Source organism: Manis pentadactyla, chromosome 3, assembly GCF_030020395.1.
Source record: "Manis pentadactyla isolate mManPen7 chromosome 3, mManPen7.hap1, whole genome shotgun sequence".
Lineage (NCBI taxonomy): Eukaryota > Metazoa > Chordata > Mammalia > Pholidota > Manidae > Manis > Manis pentadactyla.
In genome coordinates, this window is record NC_080021.1 from 162,196,784 (window position 1) to 162,221,043 (window position 24,260).

Sequence of the window (24,260 nt, forward strand, 5' to 3'; positions counted from 1 at the left end):
AAGCACTAAAGGCCCAATAGCGTCCAAAGGCCACCTTTTATTTAGTAAATAATGTCCCCTCTTCACTTGCACACACACGCTTCCAATGGACTGTGATGTCCTTGGAAGTGCCCCTTACTCTGTGGCAGTGCAGCACATCACCATGGAGACAATGGGGGGTGGCTGACTTTCAAAGAGTCTGTGATCCAGCCTCCAGCCTCCAGCCCCTAAGGGTTCACCGGGCTCCCCTCCTGGCTTTCTGTGCTGCAGCACCGCTGAGGATGGTGCTGAGAGTGGCCTCAGAGGTGTGGGTGACTGAACTGTCTGAATGCGTTCCAAGGTCAGCTACGTGTATTGGGGAATTACCAGCCCCCGTGACAGCGGGGCTCCTTTCTGCTTAGGGAGCACTCTGCCCCGAAATGAGGCAGCGGGTGGGCTGCCACAGCACATGCACTTGCAGCCACATCACAGAGTGTCAGTCTACTTAGCTTATGTTAATAGGATGCAATTACAGGGCGTTACTCAGCAACAAGGCAGTGGGAATCAAACATGGAATAGGACCATAGGAGTTCTATTCCATATATGTGGGAAATGCTTCTCACATATATCCTAATATATGAGCAGCATTTTCCTAAGGCCCTTCCCCAACACTGCCAACATACAGGTCAATGCAAGTGCGACCACACCAGTGGGGATCAGTTAGGCTTATGACTGATGTGACAGACAGAAATGAAATGAGTGTACTCATTCCTAAATATTCTACCGACGAAAGTAAGTCTGGACTAGAGGGGCCCCTTCCAGTTTCTATATTCACGATAATAGCTGGAGAAGATAAAAATAATTATTTTACAACTCCCCAGCGATGTACAACCTGTGCCTGTGTTCTAGTAGCAGAGCCAAACCACAGATGACTTAGGTTTCGCTAAAACCTCAGAGCAATGAAGCAGAGACGCGTTAATGTGTTCTGCAAGAAGTACAATGAAAATGAATCCCAGTAACTGACTTAAAGACAACAGAGGTAAAAATGAACTCATGGAGTTCTCTGATTTACTCTTTGATTGGTTTCCTGACAACAAGAGTAAAGAGGGAAAAACAACATGACAAGCCACCCCTTAGAAATGCCTTTTCTCTTCCAGGTAGGAAACACCACAGGTGCGGGCCGAAGCGGGAGCTGGGGAATAACACGCTCCCACGCCACTTGCCTGGCTTGCACGCAGGAGGAAGATGCCATTTAACAGCTCTAACTAGTCCTTATACAGGCTGCAAGCACCTTGTGAAACTGTGTGGTGTTTCCAAGGCTAAGTCCCATCTACTTTTCTATTTAAGACAAATTAGGCTATAAAAATCTACACACTGCTTCTCAGCAAGAGATGCTTTTATTAAAAAACAAAGATCACCCTGAAATAAAAGGATTAGACTTTGCCATGCTTATAAACAATAACCTTGAAAAGTGAAAGACTCAAATGTTCAAGAAACTTTGCTAAGTCAATGACTGATCCTCTGAACAATGTGAGAAAAATGAACTCAACCAGTAATTGGATGAGATATTGAGATGAGTTTTTGCTTTTTGTTTTTTTGGGCTGTTTTTTTTTTTTGATGGAACATATATTATAAAAAACTTCCTTTCATACTTTAAATAGAATTTCAAGAGCAAAATAAAGCAAATACCAGGTGCCCACAAATTCATCATTAGTTTCTAGGAGAGTAGTAAAAAGACAGACAGACAGAGACAAGCAGAACCTAGAGGGAGGAAAGGAATCATACTTGCTGAGCTGATATGAGGAAATAGCACATGGCAGCTATTAAAGGATTCATTATGGGGGGAAATGAGTTTAATTCTTTGATGTTAGAGCTTCCTATGGAACATTTATATTCACTATAATTATCATTTTACTAGAAAATGTTGGATAGATTGTATTAGCTTATTTTTCTATGTTTTGTTTATACTTATTGAAAAGATATCATGCTACTAGATATGATTTGTAAAAAAAGATAACTACAGCATGGGCAGGATGCAAAATTGAAGAATATGCTACCCAGGGCTGACCGCTGCTTGAAAGGAAGCAGCAGACACCACTGAGCATTCTGTGGAAGAGAAGCTATGACATGACTTATATGCGGAGCACTAGTGTGGTTGCAGAGGGTGAATCAGTGGCACAGGGGAGTAGCAATCGTTTCTTCTCTTTAGTTTTTAAACTATGATTTATCTTAAGGGTGGTGATTTCCCATGAGATGCTTTCTCATTTTAAAGGTGCGAAAATTGCCTCTTTCACAAATAATCAAGTTGTTGTAACATCATCTGTATTATTTTCAGTTGGATTTTTAAAAATTGCTCCTATTATGCAAATCAGAGAGCAGATGATATATTTTGGATTTCTATTTAAAAGAAAACATTTTTACCCAACTGAAATTTGTAATGCTATTATGGGTTTGGTTTCCATTTATCAAACACCAGTATTTTCTTTTACTTCACAGAGTACTCCAAACATATGCAGCTTTCTCATTCAGATATTATTAATTTTCCACAGATTGCATACAAAAGAAATTCCATCTGTGGATAAAAAAGCCTATCAATAGTAGTAATGCAATTCATAACAATAGTAATGATTATTTTAATCATTCCCAATATTTATTAGGCATTTTCTTTGTGCCAGGCACTGTTTTAAAAGCTCTACATGCACAAACTGATTACGTCTTAATTATTCTAGGAGCTAGATACTGTTATTAATCCTCTTGCACAGATGAGGAAACTGAAGCACTGTGACTTGTTCAAGCATATGGTCCCTGTAACATGCACCTATTAAAGAGATGAAGTGAATAAATACATTTATGTTTTGAAACTTTAAAGATACAATGTTACTTATAAACTGACTCAGGGCCAATTCTCCATCTGAACTTCAGCTTTCTTATCTCTAAATATGGATACCTGTATATATATATATATATATATATATATACACACACACACACACACAGTATATATATGTATATACTTATACTGCTATACTGTTGCTTTATCAGACTGTGCCATGTACAAGAAATAAGAGGATTTTAAAAAACTCCACAGAACTAACTATTATAAAATCAGAAGTGAAAGCAGGTACAGCTGGGGAAATGGACCCTTGGAGACATCAGGGCCACGTGACTGGTAAGTGCCAGACCTGGGAACCAAACCCAGATTTCCTTGTTCTTTTTGCAAGTTCACCTCTCTCTTCCTATGTTACTAAAAGTATATATTCTGGATAAGTTTGGATTCTAGAAGATTAAGCATATTCCTATTTATTATTTTTAGGCACATATGTGTATTAATTTCCATTTAGTCTTTGATAGTATTTATATTAAAGTCGTTAAAATAAATCCTATAATTTTTCTTCTTTAGAATTACTATTTTCTTTTAAGAACTGCTTAAACATGGAGCCCATGAACCAAAGGTAACTGGATGGGCCCAAGATTCAATTGTGTTTCCATACTGCTTATCCTATAATGCAACAATTGTAAGCATTTTATTATTAGGACTCTCCTGAATTTAGTCTGCATTTTTTTGCCAGGATAAGTAAAATGACTGTCATTTGGAGACATGGCATAAAGTCATAAAGGGGCACTATTTTCAAAATTCAGTAAGCACATTGATGCCTGTATATAATTCTTGCTTCTTCTAATTTTTTCTCCTGCCATCTCTTGAAAGTCGTGCAAAAGTTTTGCTCCACTAAACAGAGATAAAGACAATACAAATCACTCTGCAACTTCCAGTTTTTTCTTAAATGTCCAATCACTGCAAAGTAATGTGAAGACAGTGGCCAGTACCACTGAGCAAAGAACAACAAAAATGCTCAAAATAAAAACCTTCAAATAAAACCTCAAAATTTTACATTACCACCACAGGTGAAAACCAAAACAAACATGTTAAATTTTATAAGTTGTGCATGAAGTCTCTGAGCGTTTTAATATCCTTGAAACATCTGACTGTGTGTTACCCAAACTCTTCTACAGGAGAAGACTCAGTTAGTGGGTCTGTGGTTTGAGTTGCCAGTGTCTCTCTACTGTGCTTAAGATATAGGTTGATGGCTTCCCGCCTTAAGTATCTGCTGGTTAGGGCTTAGACTAAGATAAAATGCTGTTCGTGGCTGTAATCTAGATTAAAGCTCTCTGTCTAGCCCATGAACTTCAATTAAAGCTTCTAACCTTTTGCATAACACTTAAAATTGAAAGGCTTTTGGTTTCTAGGTCAGCTCTAGATTTAGGGTATATTTGTGGGCACACAGCTATAAGAAGGCAGGTCTTAGTCTGATTTAAGCGCTTTGGCTTTTATGCTGTAAAAATAGCATAGGAATGAAATGTACGTAATAAAGGTACAAGGAGGAACATTCTTTGTCCTTTGGCTACATTACTCTTAAGATGGTGGAAAATAACAGGTCAAGCAAAATAATGATGAAGTGTATCAAAAGCGCAGGGAAGTGGTAGAACTGAATGACCTAATTCTGGGTGGAAACAATGCTACAACACAGCAAGGGAAGACTGACAAGTTCCCTGGCCAAGATCATGCCAAACTGGCTCTCTGTATACATTCATTTATTTTATTTCCATCATTTGTCTTGTTTTACTAATAGAAAAAAAGGAAAGAAGATTTCTTTCCTCTGTGACTTGGTTTAGTGCCTTATTAATTATGGAGATGATTTAAGAGACCCAGGACAAGAAACTGCTCTTTTTTTTTACATTTTAAATTGGAAAATATAGAGATAAAATGTAAACCTTATATGCTAATCATCTATATACACCAATTACAGTTTCTAAGCAGAACTTGAAAAGAAGCAATTACTTGTTCGATAAGATCCTGCTTGAACAGCATTGGTGAACTCTGATAAAACTGATCGATTTTTTTTTCAGTGTAGCAAAAGGTTAACTCTTGAACACCTCGTATCTTTAACAGCCTCAAAAAGGGATTAAAAAATTTTCTGACATCAATAGTAAAATTGATTCTGAGAATTTTACAAAATGGATCTATGCAACACGAGACTATTTTGGGAAAAGGGGGCTGCAGGTATAGGCTTACTCAAATGCTGAAAGGTAATATTCTTGTTTCCAAAAAACTGCAAACAGTATAGGGTTGCCTTTTGTGCTTCCTGGGAAAGCTTTTAAGCAGAATCTCACTTTCAAATTCACTTTGGACATTAAACAGGCAGGTAGGATTTAGAGCCATGAGATACAGTGGTGATCATCACAGATTTTGGAAACAGAAATAAGCAAAAGATATTTGAACTACTATGGATGAAATGGTTTTGACTATAAGGTCCTAAAAAAGGACTGCGTCTGAAGCTGTTATAATTTCATGTCTTACAAACCATCTGGAAAAGGGTAAACAGTGAACTATCAAGGATGAAAAGTCTGCAAAGCTCTCTGGACACCAATGATGATGGATGTGGTATGTGGCAGGTGGTGGTTCAGGTTAGCTGTTGTGACAGAGGCAAGGACATAGTGCATTGTAGACTATTCTAAGGACAGTGATCCAGTGTGCTGCATGGCCAAAAAAAACTAACAATATGCTGCATCTTGAACGTGAGCCCCTAATTGTTTTTCATTTTCAGTGTGAGGAGGGGTTTATTATTGGAAAGGGGTGAATGGAAAATACTCTCCATGAATCTTTAAGAGGAGCTCGATATATCCCAGGACTAATCCTCTTCTTGTAGGAGGCATCCTTCCCTCTGGAATGCCCTCCTTACTACAACTGTGACAGATACATTATCAAGCAGTCCACGAATTAGACATTCCAGACATTTCCAATGTGCTTAATTTTTATTAATCACCACATCAGCAATGCCTAACCTTTAGACTGTCCCTGCTGGCTATCCACATTTATTTACAAACAAACAAGCCCCTCACACATTTTTAAAAATAACAGTCTGTGGGCAACTTCTGACAATCACCTATTTATTTAAAACCATCAGCAACTGTCAGGAAAATGGGCGATTTCAATTTGCTTCTCTCATATAAACATCAGTTACGTGATCAGTCTTTCATCTAGGGTAGTGGCAAGAAGGTAATGAGAGATGCTCTATGTTATCTGGTTCTGGGGATACTGTGTGTCCACAGATGGTACATTTGTATGCGAAAAAAAAAGGTGAAAACAAGCAGTGCCTGAATCTTAAGTAACTATTTTCACAGATGGCGAAAAACCCAGCTGAAACTACGCTTTCATGCACACACTTATGCCAATGAAAATAAAGGTATAAATAACATGTGCATTTGCTTACCTTCTATTGCTGATAGGAGAACCCGAGAATGGTCATACGCGATTACATTTGCATATCTGTTCTTTGGTTTGTTTACTTCCAAGTTTGAATGTTCCCATGTGAACTGCTGGCCAGGGTCAACTGACTTCAAGAGAAAAACAGCACACATATACAAAGTCAATACTGAATCACACTGGATTCCAGGCATTTATCACAAGTAATAAACATGATTTAAAAAGAAAATTCTGAAGTCATACTTCATCAAGATGGCCCTAGCTATGAGGGTGACCACTAATATAACCGGCATAATATGACATGATTAATCATAGTCAAAACCAGTGACAGTACCAACACTGAGTCAAATGAAAAAGAAATCAATACAGATGTTCTGTTAATATTGGAAATGGAGGCTTTTTAAATGTTTCTACTTTTCCATTTCCTTATCTGCTGCTCTGGTGTACAAAGTTATCTGGCTCAATAGTCCTTCTGATTCTGTGAATATTTTTTTATCTTGATTATTCTCCATATTCTTTGCTATCTGGACCAAACCTCACTCTTTAAGTTGACATAATTCACTAGCTCCACAGAGCACAGGCTTTACTGTTCTCTCCTCACTTACAGGCTCACATATTGATGGCAACTTCAAATGTCTGTTTCTCCATAACACATTATGACCAGTACCGTAAGGCAATTTGTACAATTCAAAGAGTTAAGACAATAATAAAGAAGAGAGGTCAATTATATCTAATAATCATCTTTGTTAGAATATTAATTTATAATTTAATGCAGATAGGATCTAGTTGCTCTTTCATTTATTACTATATGTTTTGTATGTATCATTATGGGTTGTCAGATTTACAAAGTTTGCTTTTTTATTATTTTAAACTTATTTTTTCTGATTTTTAATGCCTTGTTCAAAGTTATTCAATAATCTAAAATAAATAGTGCACAGATATAAAATAATAGATACATTTTTAACATTAAAGTAGAACTTCATTGTAAAAGTAAAATAAAGACTGAACTCAGGCTTTGATTATAAAACTCTGGGGGTGCTTTTTAATTTCTTGCAATGTTATGGAAATCGAAACACCTTTTCTTTTATCATAGGGTAAATGGAAACATGAATTAAGTAATTACATAAACATGACTTTAAATGATCAAAATTGAGTTTTCAGAAATAATGATCAATTAGATTTACATACAGGTAAAAACAAATTTTTAAAGTAAAGACACTATGTTATGTTAATGGAATCTGTACCAGTTATTTTTGATGCTGGGCATTTTCCATGCTTTCATGTGTGTATGTGTATGTAGAACTTGAAAATAAAACATGTACAACACCTGTTATAATATTCAAGATGCATACATTTCGTGTTAAAAGGGATAGGGTTCACACGATAGTAAAACTTCACAAGTATAGAAAGTCAAGCCTATTAATGATCACAAAAAGCCTTCACACATACTAAAATTTTCAGCACTATAGACTGCAGCCTCTAGTTACTAAGGATTATATAATCCTTTCCCTGTCTTGGCCTATCCGAATCTATATAATCAACTAGTGCATCACTGAACAGCATTCAGCAAAATAATTGCCCATGCTTTAGAATCCAAAGGATAAATAATTTGAGGTCTTTCTAGTTACTTCTTCCAAGAAAACGCATCATTTTCCCTCCAGAATATACTCCTCTCCAAGTATTCCGTGAGCTAAAGGGAGCTGAAGCAACCTTGAACTTCCTCCACAAAAAGCAGCTCCATTCAGTGACCAAGACCTTACTTAAAATTTTCTCAAATCAGTAGCAAATCTGCCATCCCTAAATCCAGTCCTTCAGTATCTGATATTTTATTGGAATCCCTCTTCTAACCTCTCATTCCAATCTGTTCTTCATACTAAAAGTGGTCTTTCTAAAGCTCAGCCCCAGACAGGCTAGGTCCCTGCTTAAGAACTTCTACTGGCTCTGGGTGACCTACAGCTTAAATTCTGAAATCTTTAGCCACAGTTCTACCTAAATACTTTAAGTCCTCTTTGCCAAGATGGTTCAATAAATGGGTCAATGTTTTTTTTTTTAATGGGTTGAATTGATAAATGTTGAGAATAGTTCATAAAGAGAAACTGTGGAGTAAATCCTCCATATAACATGGGCATTAGAGAGCCGATCATGGAAACCACAGTATACTGTGTACTAAAATGTTAATGCTTTAACACATTATCACACAGCTTCATAATAAAGTATGGGATCTTGAAACTACAACTACCACTGATACTCCACTTGACACTGAGCAGCATTACTGAAGACATAAACTTCTTACATATTATTCTCTAAAATATCCCAAGAAGCTCCTAAGCTCACTGATGTACAGTCCTTTGGTAGAAGATATTTCTCCCTCCGATGGCCTTGTTACTCAGACTGATTACTCACAGATGTGTAAAATGGCATGCATTTAGATGTGAAAGTGCATCTATCAACTCAAAGATACTGTTAACTCATGTCCATTTCCACCCTTGCCACATATTCTCAGCCTTCTGGATGATGTATTTGATACCTCCATTGAAGAGTTTAAAAACCATAACCAGAGGCAATCAAAACATGAGTTGTATGTCACATATGTTAATATGTTTAGGCTTAAAGTATGACCCATGAGAAGGTGACCTGCCAGTAACAGGATCGTTATTATTAACAGCTGCCAAGTCATTGTGCTTTATATGTAGTGTCCTGTCGAATTTCCACAAGTGTGATGAGGCTGATATTGTTGTTCTTTAAATTTTCCAGACAGGGAAATTGAAATAAAGAAAGATGAATTCACTATACCTCACGAAGGGCTTCTCTGTGGCAGGCACAGGGCTATCCGGTGACTCAGTAATTTGCTCTCGTAGCTAGACTCACATTTACCCTCAGACCCACTTCTGTGTGATTTCACAGTACCACTGATGATTAACAGCTGGTAATTACTAATCGTTAAGTACGATGATGCTACTTAACTATCTTGAAGGCTACTGCAAAATGACACCCAACACATGAAACACACCTAAACATAACTATCCTTTATGTTGCCAGTCTGAGGGATATTTTCTTCAGCTCATCATCCTGTGTCATTCTGGGGCAATTACATAAGAAATCAAGTTTAAAAATGAGGTTGGCTTCACATGGATGATAGAACAGATGGGAGGCAGCTTACATTTATACTTGTTTTACACAGATCAAATAAACATCGATTAAATAATGCTGAACTGTCTTTGTGCATCACACACTCATCCATCTGTATCTGTCTGACTGAACCTTTATCAATACACAGCAGAGGTCATTATTTTGGGGCTTGTCAGAATGCTGAAAACTCAGTAAAGAATAACCATTTAAAGTAGGTGAGATAGAAGATCTTTTAGATATATATATATATATATATATATATATATATATATATATATATATATATATATATATATATATATAAACTGGTTGAGGAAAATCAAATTTCAATTATCCATGTTATTGAGGCAAACATATCCTGGATGAATAAGAACCTAATTCTCAAAACTCTCTTTTTAGCTCTTTCTTAGTGTTTGCGATGACATAGTTGCTTTGCCTCTGTTTTCTGGCTTCTCTTGCTGAGACCTTTTAAGGAAGAATAAAATAGCCAACATGAAGAAAGAGCAACACAGGTCTTAAGAAGTTGATTTCCACTTCAATCTCATATTTTTGGTCAGCCCGGAATGACCACGCACTTTCCTACTATAAAGTTAGCTGAGGCCAAGCCACTATTATCCAAACAATTTGAGATAAGCACCTTTGTTCTTAATGAGTTAAATTTCTTCCTGCTGTTTGGTTTTCCTGAGCTTGACTCTCAAATATCTCTACTCATCCTTCTGGCTTTGTTAATCCAAACAAGTTTTGGGCAGATACTCCTCCTTCCCAGCATTCAATACAAAATCTACCCTTCTAGCAGGAGTCCTGGCGTCTTCTTCAACTTCCCTTGAGGGGAATTTTGCAAGTTGGAAATAAAGCAAGCTAGATTTAGTCAACCAAAAATTAATTAAGGCTTAAAATAAAAAAGGCTATGTGACACCTGTACATTAAACTCTCACAGAATTCAAAAGCAACAAAGCTATTTCATCAGATTTACTTTTGGTTCTCCAAGCTCTTGAACAACAAGGCCCTTAAAGAATCAGTGGATGAACCTTGTGTAACACCTAAACTTTACCAAAATGCCAAACCATTTTACATTGCTTCCTGTCTGCACACTTGGCATGTGACACTCTCTCCCTCTGCCACCTGCCCCCCATGTCCCCATAGCTTTTGACTGAACCATTCCAATGATAACAGACCTTCAACTCAATGGCTTTGCCTTACTGAGAAAAAGAGACCAGATAGGAGGAAAATTCCTTTGTAACCTAAAGAAGAAAGGGAAAATCTAAAGTAGACACTTGTTAATATCAAATACTTTGCATTTATGTAGTCTTTAATTTGATGGTCTGTAAGTGCTATTTTTTTAAAAATCAATTAAAACTTTGTCTTAAAATAGGTAAGTGGAAAAATAATATAAGCTATAAATTGATGAATTTATAACTTTGCACTGTATTCTTGATAAAGAGCCAAAATTAAAATATAAGTATTTTTACCCATTAGTTATAACTAACACTTCTGTAACCTTAACTGTTTTCCTTGTGTTTCACATATACTGACTCATTTCATCTTCACAAAAATCCTAGAAGTAGTTCCATGATTATCATAATTCTGTAGAAGAGGAAACTGAGGTGCAGAGAAGTTGAATAACTTTTTTCAGGGTCAAACAGTTAAAAGTCAGAGAAGCTGGGTTTGGGGCCCAGGTGTTCTGGCCCCCAGTTTGAGTGCCCCGCCACCACACTATGATGCTTCTCCGGCCAAGCTGGATAAGATTCCTTGATTGTTTGACACTCACCTTTTAAGTATTCTCTTGAAACATAGCAGGAAGGCTGGGAACTAAACTCTCTACAGTGCTTCTGATCAATATTTATAATTCCAAATGCAAAACAAGAGAGTGCTCATACATTTGCTCATCATATTACCAGTCATTGAGTAGTTACATCCTGATATGAGAATGAACTTTTTGGATAAAGCTGAAGTCATCATTTTAAAGCCCAGTCTTTAAATATGGTTCAGAAAAATTTCAACTTCTCTACCCAGAAGGAAAATTTAATTCACATGTGCAAAACACCATACACTAACTGTTGCTCTGTATTCTACTTCTGCTCACTCCACCAAGACAAAAACCTCAAAATATTCCCTTTAGAAACTCATCAAAGAGAAACCACAAAAAAGAGACATCCTGTTTTTGTGTGTTTCAAAGCAATGAACAAAACTTTAATTACATAGAAGGAATAGACTGGCTACTTGACTAGCCAAACTCTGGGTCAGACTAACCATCCTTTGTACAGGGAAGTGAACTTTCAATGACCTTAACCTTAGGAGAAATACTCTCTTTCCATATACCTCCCCATCAGTGGGCTCATTTGGTTCTTACATTTGCCTCCAGATATTCTCAAATTCTTTCTGAGGTGTGGATGAGCAATCTGCCACTGGCTGTCTATTTATGCAATGAAACCTTTTTTCATTCTCATTCACTCATATTCTCTCTCCCCCTGTTTGAAATGGTAAATTAATACGTATCCATTTGAAGAAGACCTATGTTTGCACAGTGAGGAAGGACTACATTTTGCATAGTCAGCAAAGGCCTGCAATTGGCATAATGAGTACTTTTCTTCAAAGAGAAGATAAGTTCTGTTCAAACCAATAATGCTTCAAACAGTGGAATGTAAGGAAGGGGCAGAAAGTGTGATGATAAGCAAAGCATGCAGGTCAGAGCCGGGGTACTGGCTTGCTTTCTGCTGCTGGATAATTTTGGCAGATCATATAACATGGGTCTGCATGCTTTGAGCTTCTTTTTCATATTAATGTCACCTCATCTTTTATCTCCCTTTATCTAGTTAGTTATCAAAATTTCCTAAGTCCCTCCCTATAAAAGCACCTCTGATCTGTGCCACCATTCGACTCTGAAGGAATGAAATTGGGACTTTTCAAGACTCTCATTGCTAACTAGTGAATGGACGTGGGTGTTTTCTACCTTTAACTGTAGAGAGATGCACAATTTATAAACATGCCACACTTGTTAGAGGCATGAGAAAATGTGTCAATCAGGTATTTCTATATAGCTATTTTTCTTTCTTCAGATTATACCATTGCATTGACTTTATGCTCTGTCTAATGATCTGATTTGAAATTCTGATTAAAGCGTGTTATGTAACAAATACTTATACAAAAGCACATAAAGTCATGTTAGTTACATTTCTAGAACTGATATGTAGAGAAGCCAAAAGGAAAACTCTCCTCGCAGGAAGCCATTCAGCCATATCAGCTGAGGAAACATTTGAGGCAACACTTTGATGAACATTTTCTTCTACACTGTATTGCACTCAGGAGAAGCTATTTTATTTCTCTGAGGATACCACTTATTCCCAGAAGTACATTTAACTTTTGCTAACTTACTACGGATTCAAAAGAACAAAAAAATAAAAAAAATAAAAACAACAAGAAACACTGGATTCTTTTTCAACTCAGTAGGAAATCACTATGTGATCTCAAGAATGCAGATAAGCCATTTTACTACTTTCCATGCACAAATGTGGAAAAAGACTATTTCTGACAGATCTTTCCAAATAAGAGTTCAAAAGAGAAGATACAACTTTAAGATCGGAAGATTTAAAGGCCAGATTTTTTATTATACTCTCCTGTTTAAAGTGCCCCAACATCTTCCCGGATGCTACTGAATGCAGAAGAAAGACATTCCTAGTTCCCAAAGGCAATGTTCTGGATGGCAATGATGTCTTTTAATGCTAATGTTTTAGTTTTCAGTAGTTAACTCCTACATCAAATTGAAGTAATAAGAAAGGATGGACAGAATTATAGTTGATGTTCTTAAAGACTGTAGCCTCACAGGTAACCATTTGTATGAATATAATTCACAGACTAGGATTTCTGGTGTTTGGAAAAGCAGAAGGAATAAAAACTTCCAGGCAGTCTGGCACAAGAAAATGTTATTAGAAATTCATGAAACTACTCTGATTAAAGAGATAAAGTTGACTGAATTGGCAAAAAGTAATTACAATGTTTATAAAAAGAAGTATGTAAAAGTGGCCAGGTTACCTATTGAATGCAATCAATGTGAAGCATTCACAGTGGCATCTTTTCTTTTTCATGAGTAACAGGGCACTAGTTTTTAGCACCAAATTAACAAGATTAATGCAGTAATTCCTTACCACTCTTTGTACATGTTGACACAGCTGTACACAACCAAAACTAGTAAGTGAAATATTATGTGTAATGCACCAGATGCAAAATTATCACTAAAAGAAGGTAGATGTTTTACTTTTTCCTCCCTCTGCTCACTGACTATATAAGAACACTGATTTAAGACAATCTTAGCAGCCAAGGAATGCCTGCTTTCTCCCTGATGCTAAGTGTATATCCTTAGACACTGAAGCATAAAACTGAAGCAACTGCCCAGTTCATTTATGCAAAGAAATCCATTTCTGCCCTCCCATTTGCTATGTAACAATATGGCCATCTATATAACATGGCACTTGATCTACTTTTCTAGCAGAGATAAAAAACAAACAAACAAAAAACAAGTAGCCACTTTTATTTCTCAGTTTTGCCTTTCTATTTGGTACTGGAGAACTGACCATTCAGAAATACAATGTGAAAGCAGACTCAAAAGAAAAACCAATTGATGAATGAATAGATTGATTTTATAATTGTGTGACTTACAACAGCATAGGGAAAATAAGAAAGATAAATCATCATCTTGGTTTTTGAAAGTTTGATTTGTTGAGTTTTAAGTGATAACATTAATTCTTCTTTATCAAATGTAGAAATTTGTAAGCTAAATTAAAAACACACTAATCTTTCCTTATTTTACTTTGCATCCTGTGGACAAATGTATTTTTGATTTCCAGCATTGCCTTGCTTGCCATTTAATAAAGAGTTTGTTAAATCTGTTTCCTCTTCCATATTTATTTTGAGATGTGAGAGGAAAAACAGATTAATTTCCAAATTGAAATATTAATAAACTTTTATTAATGTTCAGCCAGTGTCTTTCAAATCTTATTTCCTGGTTCACAAAAAATAAAAATCCTAAATCTGAAATGCAATGAGAAAACATGATGCTTCTTCCAAGACTGTGACAGAACAGAAAAAAGCCCAAATAATCACTTAAAAAATCCCCCTGCCCCCTTCCATCCCCGAATGCATTTAAAGTAACTATCTGGTTGAAACACATGTTTCCACGTGTGTCTTTTGGTCACAGTATGTATTCCAAAAACTCCTTGCTGTTAATATCATAGTCCTTACAAGTAAGGTAATAGTATACCATACTGAACATAGGCTTCTAATTAAAGGACACACCCAGGTTAATCATTACTACTTATACCCATGGCACTCAAGTAGATTAGAAAGTATTTACAGTCTCAGGCATGTGTACATGTGACATGCTTCTCTCTTATACATGACAAGCAAACTAGAAAGGCTGGAACAAATGAATGTAATCTACAATGTTAGCGATTAATTTTTTGCTAAAGCAAAAAGATTGATTTCAAGGATTAATTTGTAAAATTAAAGACTATTCTAGGTAAAAGATTATATTGGAAATATAACCACGATCTGGAGGTCCTGCTGGGGATCACTGTGCCTTCCCATCTGACTCACAATCATCCCACTGTGCACCTTTTTCCAAGCTGTCACTGATGCATCATCTCCTAGGGTGACACTGCAGACATACTGTGAGGCACTAAACTCTGCTTAAGGCCTTGAAAATGAAATACATGACTTTCCCCTAGATAAATGTGTAAGATAGCCATTGTAGAATCATTATAATAGTTTAAAAAAAGGAGAAAGCCTTATTATAATAGGAGATTGGTTAAATGACTTATAGTATGAAAAAAATATGAAGCTATTGAAACTGCCATGTGTACCGACATAAAGATGTCTCCTTTAATTATTAGGTAAAAGAATGATTTTAACACAGTACTATTATTAAAATATGACATACATACACACTATAAAATATACCCATATATCTAGATATTTATAGATATAGATACATGTAGATACAAACATAAAGGCATAGAGTATTAAACATCAATGTTACCAGCACTTCTCTCAGATGTGGGATGTGGAGATTGATATGTTAAAATAATTCATCAAGAGGCCATTAGACTGAGGTGGCTCTAATGCTGTGGGTGCCTATGTAAGCAAATCCAAATCTAAGCATATAAATGGCTCAAGGTTATGAAATCAAAATGCTAAGGACAACTAATCACCAACAGCCAACTAGGCTTTAAGCTATAGTCTATTGATAATTTCCTTTCTTTGCTTCCACACTTCATGTCTTTCCCTCGGCTCCTATTGGCAGAGTGTGCCTGACTGCTTCCATTTCATGCTGCTTGATTAAAATAGATTTTTCCTCAAATAAACTCCAAAAATTCTAATATGACTCAATTTATCTTTTAATGATGATTATTTTAATATGCTATATTTGTTATCAATGTTCTTTAATTTTTCAGTTGTGACCATTGTACTATTTCCCACAACTGGGGACAGGACAGTTGCAGAACCCTCTTCACAGAGGCACATTTGACTTCTTGTCCTGCTAGAGGCAGAGGAGCAGTGTATAGGACTCAGCGCTCTGGAGGGTATTTTGTGAAGTCCATGTTGAGTGTTTGGCTGGCTTCAATGGTCATGTATAGAGATAAAGGTCAGTGTAGATTTGTGACTAAAAAAAAAATATATTGGAAGGTCCAACATAAGATGAGACTATCTCCCTCTAACCTCATCAAAGAATGGTGCTGAGAAGTAATCAGGTTAAAGGATATTTTTGATGATAATAATGATGACAATGATGAGTACATCATCATTATGCACCAGATCTTACATAATTCTTAAAACAAATTCAGATACCATTATCTCATATTACAAATAAAGAAACTGAGGCTAAGAGGAGTTAAGACACTTCCCTTAGATCACCGTGGTCCATATAACAGCAGAACTGGAATGTGAATCCAGGCATTCTGACTTTGAAGTCTGAGCTCTTAACTACTACACTTTAATGCACATATGTAACTTACAACTTTAAATATATACTGTCATAAAGTTCTATTCCTTATTTCAAAACTGTGGACAGTAGGAGCATAGATTAAACACCAGATGTCTCAGTTTGGTTTAATGATACATTCATCTCATAGTGCTTTTCATTTCCAAAAATTTTTGAAAATGAAAGACTATAACTTTCTATGTGGTTTGATTTCAACATGATTCTTATCAAATTTAAGAGAGATCTTAAGTATAACCTTTACCCCATGTAATTAGGAACAAAGAGACACAGGATTTCAATCGCTGTCATTCCACCCTCCCAACCAAGTTCCCTGTCTTTTTATGTCTCCCTCTCCATCACAAGCAAACATACACCACAAAGTGTGCAGGAAAAGAGAGAACACTGTTATACACTCTTTGCTGGGAACTGAATAGTCACAATGGAGCAAAAGGTAGTATTGGCAGAAACCACTGAGAATGGTGAGAGACCAATAACTCATGAATAGAAAGTCTATACTAACAGTTTTAATGATTGTTCTAATGGCTTAATGGATGGCACTTTAATAGGATTTCTAGTACAATCCTTCTGAAAGCTTGTGTTCAATAAATCTGTCATTAACAAAGAACTGGAATGCTTCACCACATCACTGTAGTTTACTGAGTGTGAAACAACAAAATTATGGCAGTTGTCATCCTATATTACCATCCTCATCTCAAGTATTCTGTTAACTATTGAGAGAAAGACAGCTGCCTGCTCAAAACGTTAGGTTGCCAGTGAAAGAGGCAGGTTTGTACTAAGGGAATGTAGTACACATTAAACAAAATACAACAAAAAGCTCACAATCATACATAATGTGTACAAGGACCAAAGTAGAACTGGTAACTGTAACTTGAAACATTTGCTGGAGTTCTCTTGGAAACAGCTTATTGAATTCTTTGGGTGATTAGTTTTTGAATGCCTATAGCACTTTTTCTACATTTTTCTCGTATTATTTTACATTGTCTTGTTTCCTGTACTGACTTAAAGTTCTTTTAAATCAGGGTTTGCCATGGTGTGTCCCTCACCGTGCACACCACCACTATGGAACAGGTGAATTGGCTATAATCAGCCCCAGTGAATAATCCTAAATTTCAGCCTATGGCTCCTTTTTTGCTCTGTCCATGTCAGAGGTTCTCAATTCTGACTTTTTGAGCCTGGAATGCCTCTTGTCTAGAGAGAACCTACTGTTTTTCTAAGTCTTTCATTTCTTTCAAGGTTCAGTTCAAATTCTCCTGCCCCAGTCCACTCCTGCCTAGTGCTCTCTCCCACCTACCCTGACCAGCATCCATCAATGCATAGCACAGCGCAGAGCATCCCTTTGACAGTTCTCTTATAAATCTATTTAAATTTATTATTATAACTTGTATTTTCATTTGATAACTCAATATTTCTCCAGTTCTATTGCTCCTTTCTGAATGAAATGCAATGTCCTACATATCTTTGTAGTCTATAAAAAGACTGACCCAGTGCAGGCACAAGGAAAATATACTGGTATAATTTTAACAATTTCAGATTTTTGTCTCACCTTCTGTGAAAACCTTTTGAAATGAGGAAACTCATTTCTTTTGTAATCACACATTCACCCCTAACTTATAATGTTATCTTGAAATATATACAAAGATTTTGAACCTGAACGTAAAAGACTGATACATTCTTTAGATTATCTTCTCTATCAATGGGGTAGCTGTAAATTCATTGACTTTACAGCAATATGTATCGATTATCAAGACTACTGGAAACAACACGCTTTAGCTAAGCTATACTTCATTAATGTTTCACAAATTGAATAAAACATAGAGTATGTTAGAGGAATAAAAATATCCCTCCTCAGATCCAATGAAGGGGAGATCTGAACAGACACTCTACCTTGGGGATCTGTATATGTCTATTTACAAATAATGCTACTGTAAAAATGACACTTTTTTTTTCAAAATGAAAAGTATGATCAATCAAGCTATCCAATAAAAATAAATGGATTTTATTATGGAAAAGAAAAATAATTATATTTCAGTTTACTTAAAATACTGTTCATTAAGAAAAATTCTTAGACTATAGGCTCAGCTCTTTATTACACCACATAAATCTTATTTATTCCAGTTGGAGGGTATGCCTCGATTACAAGATAGCAAACAAAATACAAAGAGGGTAAACAATCTTATAAATAACAAGATGGGTAAACTAACAGACATAAAGGACATGTTCTAATAGGTGAACCTCTTTTACCAATATAGATATTAAAGTATAAGGAAGCTACCTTAACAAATGATCTATAATAAGGGAAGAACAGAAAGAGATCTATAAGATACTTGAGTATTTCTTTCTGGGAGTATATACTTCATCCAGTTAGGGAATTCTGGTTGAAATTATAACACAAATACTCTGCTTAATAACTGCTCACAGCTTAGAGAAATATTAGGTTTTGCCACAGAAACATAATAAAGAACAAAAGTTGTTCCTTTATCTAACATACATTCAAGTAACACAATATAAGAAAATGAGTTTTCTCTAAAATGGACCCCAAAACCTATGTTTGAAGGATATTTTTTTTTGCCCAAGTAATTAGCAAATATAGATTTTGAATAGATTTAGATAGCTGCTAGCACTTTAACTGGATTCTAAATCCCTGAATACACTGAATATTAGAAAACCAAAAAATTCCATCAGCCCTCACATGGTGGATACAACAAATAGAGATAAAAATGTAAGTTGTATTACTCCTCTGGAATAAAACCCATAGTTGCATAATACGGGGATCCTGACAAAATCCAGGTATTGCAGGTTTGGCCCAAATTTGGTTAAAAACCTGAAGGGGCATGTAGGCTCAGAACTCAAGGGCAGGCATTACATACTCTTCATCTTCGTACCCCTCCAATCCAGCAAAGTACCTGATCCAGAATGAGAACTCAGGGAAGGTCGGTTGCCTGAGATGGGCAGGATACAAGGCTGGAAAAGGAAATGAGCCTCTAAAGCAGTGGACATGTATGTTCTTGGAATTTTTTTTTGGAAGTAGCCAGTATTTTTAGACTTGGTCTTCAATCGCCCACAGGGATATTTGGAAGAAATGAGCAGCTCGGTCTCACAGAGTTCATTTGTTTATTTGCTAATGAAAATGATAATCCTTGGTCTATGGCTTCACAAGTGGTGGTAGTGGGAATGATTTGGATCAAACACAAAAAAAGACTATATCCCCTTTTCAAAGCAAATGAGTCCCAAGAGCAGCTGAACTCTTAAGGAAACCAAGATGTTCTTTCATGCAAATATATTTATGATAAAACTACAGAGAGATGCATACTGAACCTACCAATCTTTGTGAAGCTTGCTAGAAGGTTTTCAGCTTTGACAAAAAAATGATTTTCCCTCTCAGAGTTGGCCTTGAGACAGGCATACTCTAGATCATTTTTCTTTACAGACACTGAGAATGTAGGAAAAGTGAGTTCTGCAACCAGCACTCTGCTGCTGTTTATTTCAGGCAGGGGAAAGAATGGCTTCCCTGTCTTTGTACCGAATCATTGTCAGGGAAGCTTGAGCTCCTGCCCGGTCCTGATAATACATTGCCCAAAGGAGGTTCACCTGGGAAAGGCAAAGGTAGGTCCCACACCTAGACAGAGGGCTGCTGCCCATCAAGGGCCTGCTTCTGTGTCCCCGTAGGCTCTCTGTGGCAGTATGACAACATTATAACCTGATGAATCATCTTTATTCATGACTTGAAAATGATGTCCATCTTGATATCATGTTATTGTCGGGAAAAGGGTGCTACAAAGAGCAAACCAGGTTCCTGCTTCATTTTTAAAACATAGTCCTACATTCATTCCAGAAACATTTGCCATGCTGACCACAGGGCTGCCTCGATAAATATGACACATTTCCTGCCCTGAAGAAATTTGATGTTAGTGGAAGACACAGGTAAGATACTAAAGACTGCAATCCCACATAACATTATGGATTCAAGTATGACAAAGGACAAATTAAATCTGTCACATACACAGTGATAGGCACCTGTCTCACCTTAAGATTGGGCTTCTGTATTGAAGCTTCCCCCAGATGTTGACAATAGTATTTTCAAACACCACCACAGTGTTACTAGTTACCTCCATCAGCCGTTTAAAAGCAATGCAAAGAAAAGAAATACTATAAATTTTCACCAAAATGTGTGTGAATGGGGGAAGCAGAGGGGTCTTTTCCTTAGTTCTTATTAATATACCCACTTAATATTCAAATAGGATAAGATGATAAAGAAAAGTACATGAAATACATCATAAAACTTATTTATTTTTGCCTAGAACCATTTTGTCTCTTTCAATAAATAAAAATCACCTATTTTCACAATCCTTGATAGCTACATACATTTCTAGTACTGTCTATAATCTGGGTTCTCATATAGAAAACAAAAGCTCTTTAATGTTTCAAGTCAACCTGACGTTCACATGTACTACTGCAGTTTTATTTTTAGAAAACATGTCCCTTTATTCATTGGTCTGTTTTTATCTTGGGAGTCCACCTAGATAGATAATGTCAGCTGTTGCATACTTTAGATGCAACACTGGCTGAGTGACCTCAGCTACATCACATAACCTCCCAGAAAAAGTCAGGAAAACAACAAGGGTGGGCGAGACGAGAATATTTTAGGAATCCTCAACTATATCTCCACAGTGGACGCTTTATGACACCAGATTCAAGCCCCTGAAACTTCAGGGCTTTTTTTTTTTTTTTAAGATAATGGGAGAATCCTTGAGCTGTGACAGGCAGATCAATATGGAAGAATAGAAAAGGAACAAAAAGGAAATCAATGCCCAGTTGCACAGCAACACCAACTCCAATGCTTAGGCTGAAAATTTGTATTCTCTGCATGTCTCAACTGATGACAAGGAGGTACATTAATTACTGTGGGGGTGGGGGCAATGAGACCAAGTTCTCCTACCTTCGCTAATGCAGCATCCTAACTGCTCTTAATGCAAAGGGAGGCAGCATTTCACTGTTCATTGACTATACTAATATGGTCTCTCCATCACTTCAGCCACGTCTGCATGCCCGAGGTATAGATCGCCAATAGAAGAGACTGGACATACACCTGCGGGGGGGCTGGGGGGGCACATCAGTACAATGAGAAAACAAAACAAAAAGGGAAGCCTGGGCATTACAACGTTATCTTTTTAACTTCTAGTTTTAATTTTGTTTGGTAATAACCAGAGAATCAGAGTTCCAGGGTTGGAGAGAGGGAGAATCTACAAATTTCACTCAGTGGCATCACCCATCTGCTGCTATACTTCTGCCTCGTCAATCAAGCTCATGAAGTTACATGACATTGGCAAACTATTACTTCAACGGAAGTAAAAGCTGGGGCCAAAACAAACAACAAAGAACCCTGGAGCTAATGGAAATGAATAAAAGTAGGCAATGAATTTGCACACTCCTGCCATCTTGAAATATGGCAAACTTCTGATTGTGAAGGAATAGCTTCTAACTTTTCATATCATTTAGCTGCTTTTATATGAGACTGAGTTGCACTTAAAAGAGGATTTTGCATATATGGAAGAATGTTTAAAATATCTTTAGGGTGAATGTTACTTTATATCATTTTAATAGATTTATGAAACTTTTTATTATAGCAAAAAAAAGGTTCTCGTTTCATCCTGGGTCTTACTGAAATAAAGCTGGAATTTGATTGACGATAGGGAGAGAACATTTTGCCAGTATATCTTTTACTTTTTTCTCATCTTTAGGATTAAATAAGTAAGTAGACTCTGGTCTACAGTTTCAAATGCCAAGATATGAGCAAGTCAATGCCAGCTCTCCTTTCTGAGAGTTAAAATTGGGTTTTTAAACCTTCCAACCCTTCACATCTGCTTCTGCTTCTTCTCCACTTTCTCCCCTAGTGAATGGGTTAGGTCCCGAAGACACCCCTGTCACTAATATGTAGGAAAAGTGCTCATGTCCACATGGCAAGGAGATGACTCGCAGTCCAATGAATCAGATCTATCTTTCAATGTTCAACAAGGTCAGAGTGGAGTGCTAGTTATTCCTTTTCATGGATAAACTATAAACTTTCATCACTTTCAAACTTGCTACTTTTTAATAAAAAATAAACAAGAACATGAAGGGGGTAGATGGTTATAAAGGTTCTTACCCAAAGGACACAGAGTCCTATCTTGTTGTTGTTCAAAGAATGTCCGTGACATTGAAAAAAAAAATAAAGTATATCAATCAGAAATTTGGGTTGATATGCCTTATTTGAGATCAGAATATACTCATGAATATTATGCAACCAGCTTAATACAAATATTGACAGAAAATTTGTCTTACTTTAAGATTATAATGAAAATGGTTGTGGAGTGACCGATCAGAGGGAACTTCTCAGAGTGGTCATAACGTGACCCTGACACCAAACTATGAGGGTTCATATCCCACTTCTGCTGCTTATTAGCTGCATGACCTTGGACAAGTTACTTAACTTTCCTGTGTTTCAGTTCAGTCCCCTCTTCCATAACATGGGGATACTAATAGGGCCTACCTAGCAGGACTGAATGAGTTAATATAAGTGATGTTCTGAAGAGTGACAGGCACATACAACATCCTATACAACGGGTTTGCCATCATTATTATCCTCGCAAGGCTCTTTCTAGACTGTGAAGCCCTAAGGAAAGGCCAGGTATTATTATCATAGTATTAAAATGTTATGTGGATTAATACCAAGGAGGAAGGTATGAAGGAATATTTTGCAAAACTGGCAGGAGGAGAGGGGAGAAGGGGAGAGAGAGGGAAGGAGGAGGTGTAAGGACCAGGGAGAGGGGAAGAGGGAGGGAGAAGAGAGGAGGCAGGGGAGGGGGAGGGAAGAATGAATGAAACCAAGGCCCTGCGGAAGCCTCTGGCTGGAGTCTGCATGCGGGTGCACCCTGCAGCTAAGGAAACTTACTCGGCAAGGGAGAAGTGATGGTTCTGAGTATGGCACACTCACAAACTTTTTAGTTAAAGTGAAAGAGTCCAATAGCTGTTTCTGTGATGACTAAAAGGTAAGGCTTCCCAAGGCATTGCTAAATCCACAAGTTCGCGTAACGTCTGAATGCTTACCTCCTTCTCTTCTGCTCCCTCTGTAATCCCCAACGTGGTGGTATGCCCAACAATTACTTTTCAAATAGAATGACAAACTGTTTTGCCACAGTTGAAAAACCATGGCAAATAATACTGCCACTAACATCCATTAAATTTAAAAAGAAATACAAAAATAAGTAAAGACATTCCTATTAGGAAGCAAAGGGCTCTCTGCTCCAACCCTGTAGTGGCACTGTTAAAATTTCCCCCAAAAGCTGTGCGTGTAAGTGACATAGACAAGGAGGCATTCATCTGGGCCCTGGTGTACTTATGCTTTAGGAGTCAAGGCTAGAAATCATTTCCATGACTTAAGAGTACTTTTGAGATCACTGCCTCAGCATGTAGTCATGGCCTTTCAAAGGTGTCATCACCTGTCCCACCTCACCTCTCAGCGTGACCCTGATGTTCCAGTGACAGGCATAGAATGCACTGGGGTCCCCCAAATAATCCACGCCCCACCTCAGCTCTAGGCCTTCGCATGTGCATCTCCCTCAGCCTGGGATCGTGCATTTCTAGGAAACGTCAGTGACTCTTGCACTCAGATGCTCCCTGGGGAGCCTCTCCTGAGTGCTCCTCTTCTTGAACTCCCCCTCCCACCAGCACCCCCATGCCCTTATAATTAGTGGTTCTCTTTTCTGTTACTCCTAGGAAACTACAGGCTCATCTAGGGTGGACCATATTTCTTGATCACTTCTTTATTTTCTAGTAAATGTTTGTCAAACAGAGGAAGGCATTCAAACTGCTCCTCTTATAAATAAGGAAATTGAATTTAGGGGAGTTAAACAGCTTGTCTAGGGACATTCAAATTCACAG

At 37.0% G+C, this 24,260-nt stretch overlaps 1 protein-coding gene across 26 annotated transcripts in view; it reads right to left on the minus strand.

Annotated features, from left to right (window-relative positions):
• The window catches only part of PTPRD (protein tyrosine phosphatase receptor type D), a 1,529,902-nt gene that overhangs the window by 70,899 nt on the left and 1,434,743 nt on the right, over positions 1–24,260 (minus strand). For all 26 annotated transcript variants that reach the window (XM_057498672.1, XM_057498671.1, XM_057498666.1 and 23 more), the window contains one exon: positions 6,228–6,351. In XM_057498672.1, the coding sequence (XP_057354655.1) occupies positions 6,228–6,351 (124 nt within the window). The remainder of the gene's footprint in view (positions 1–6,227; positions 6,352–24,260) is intronic.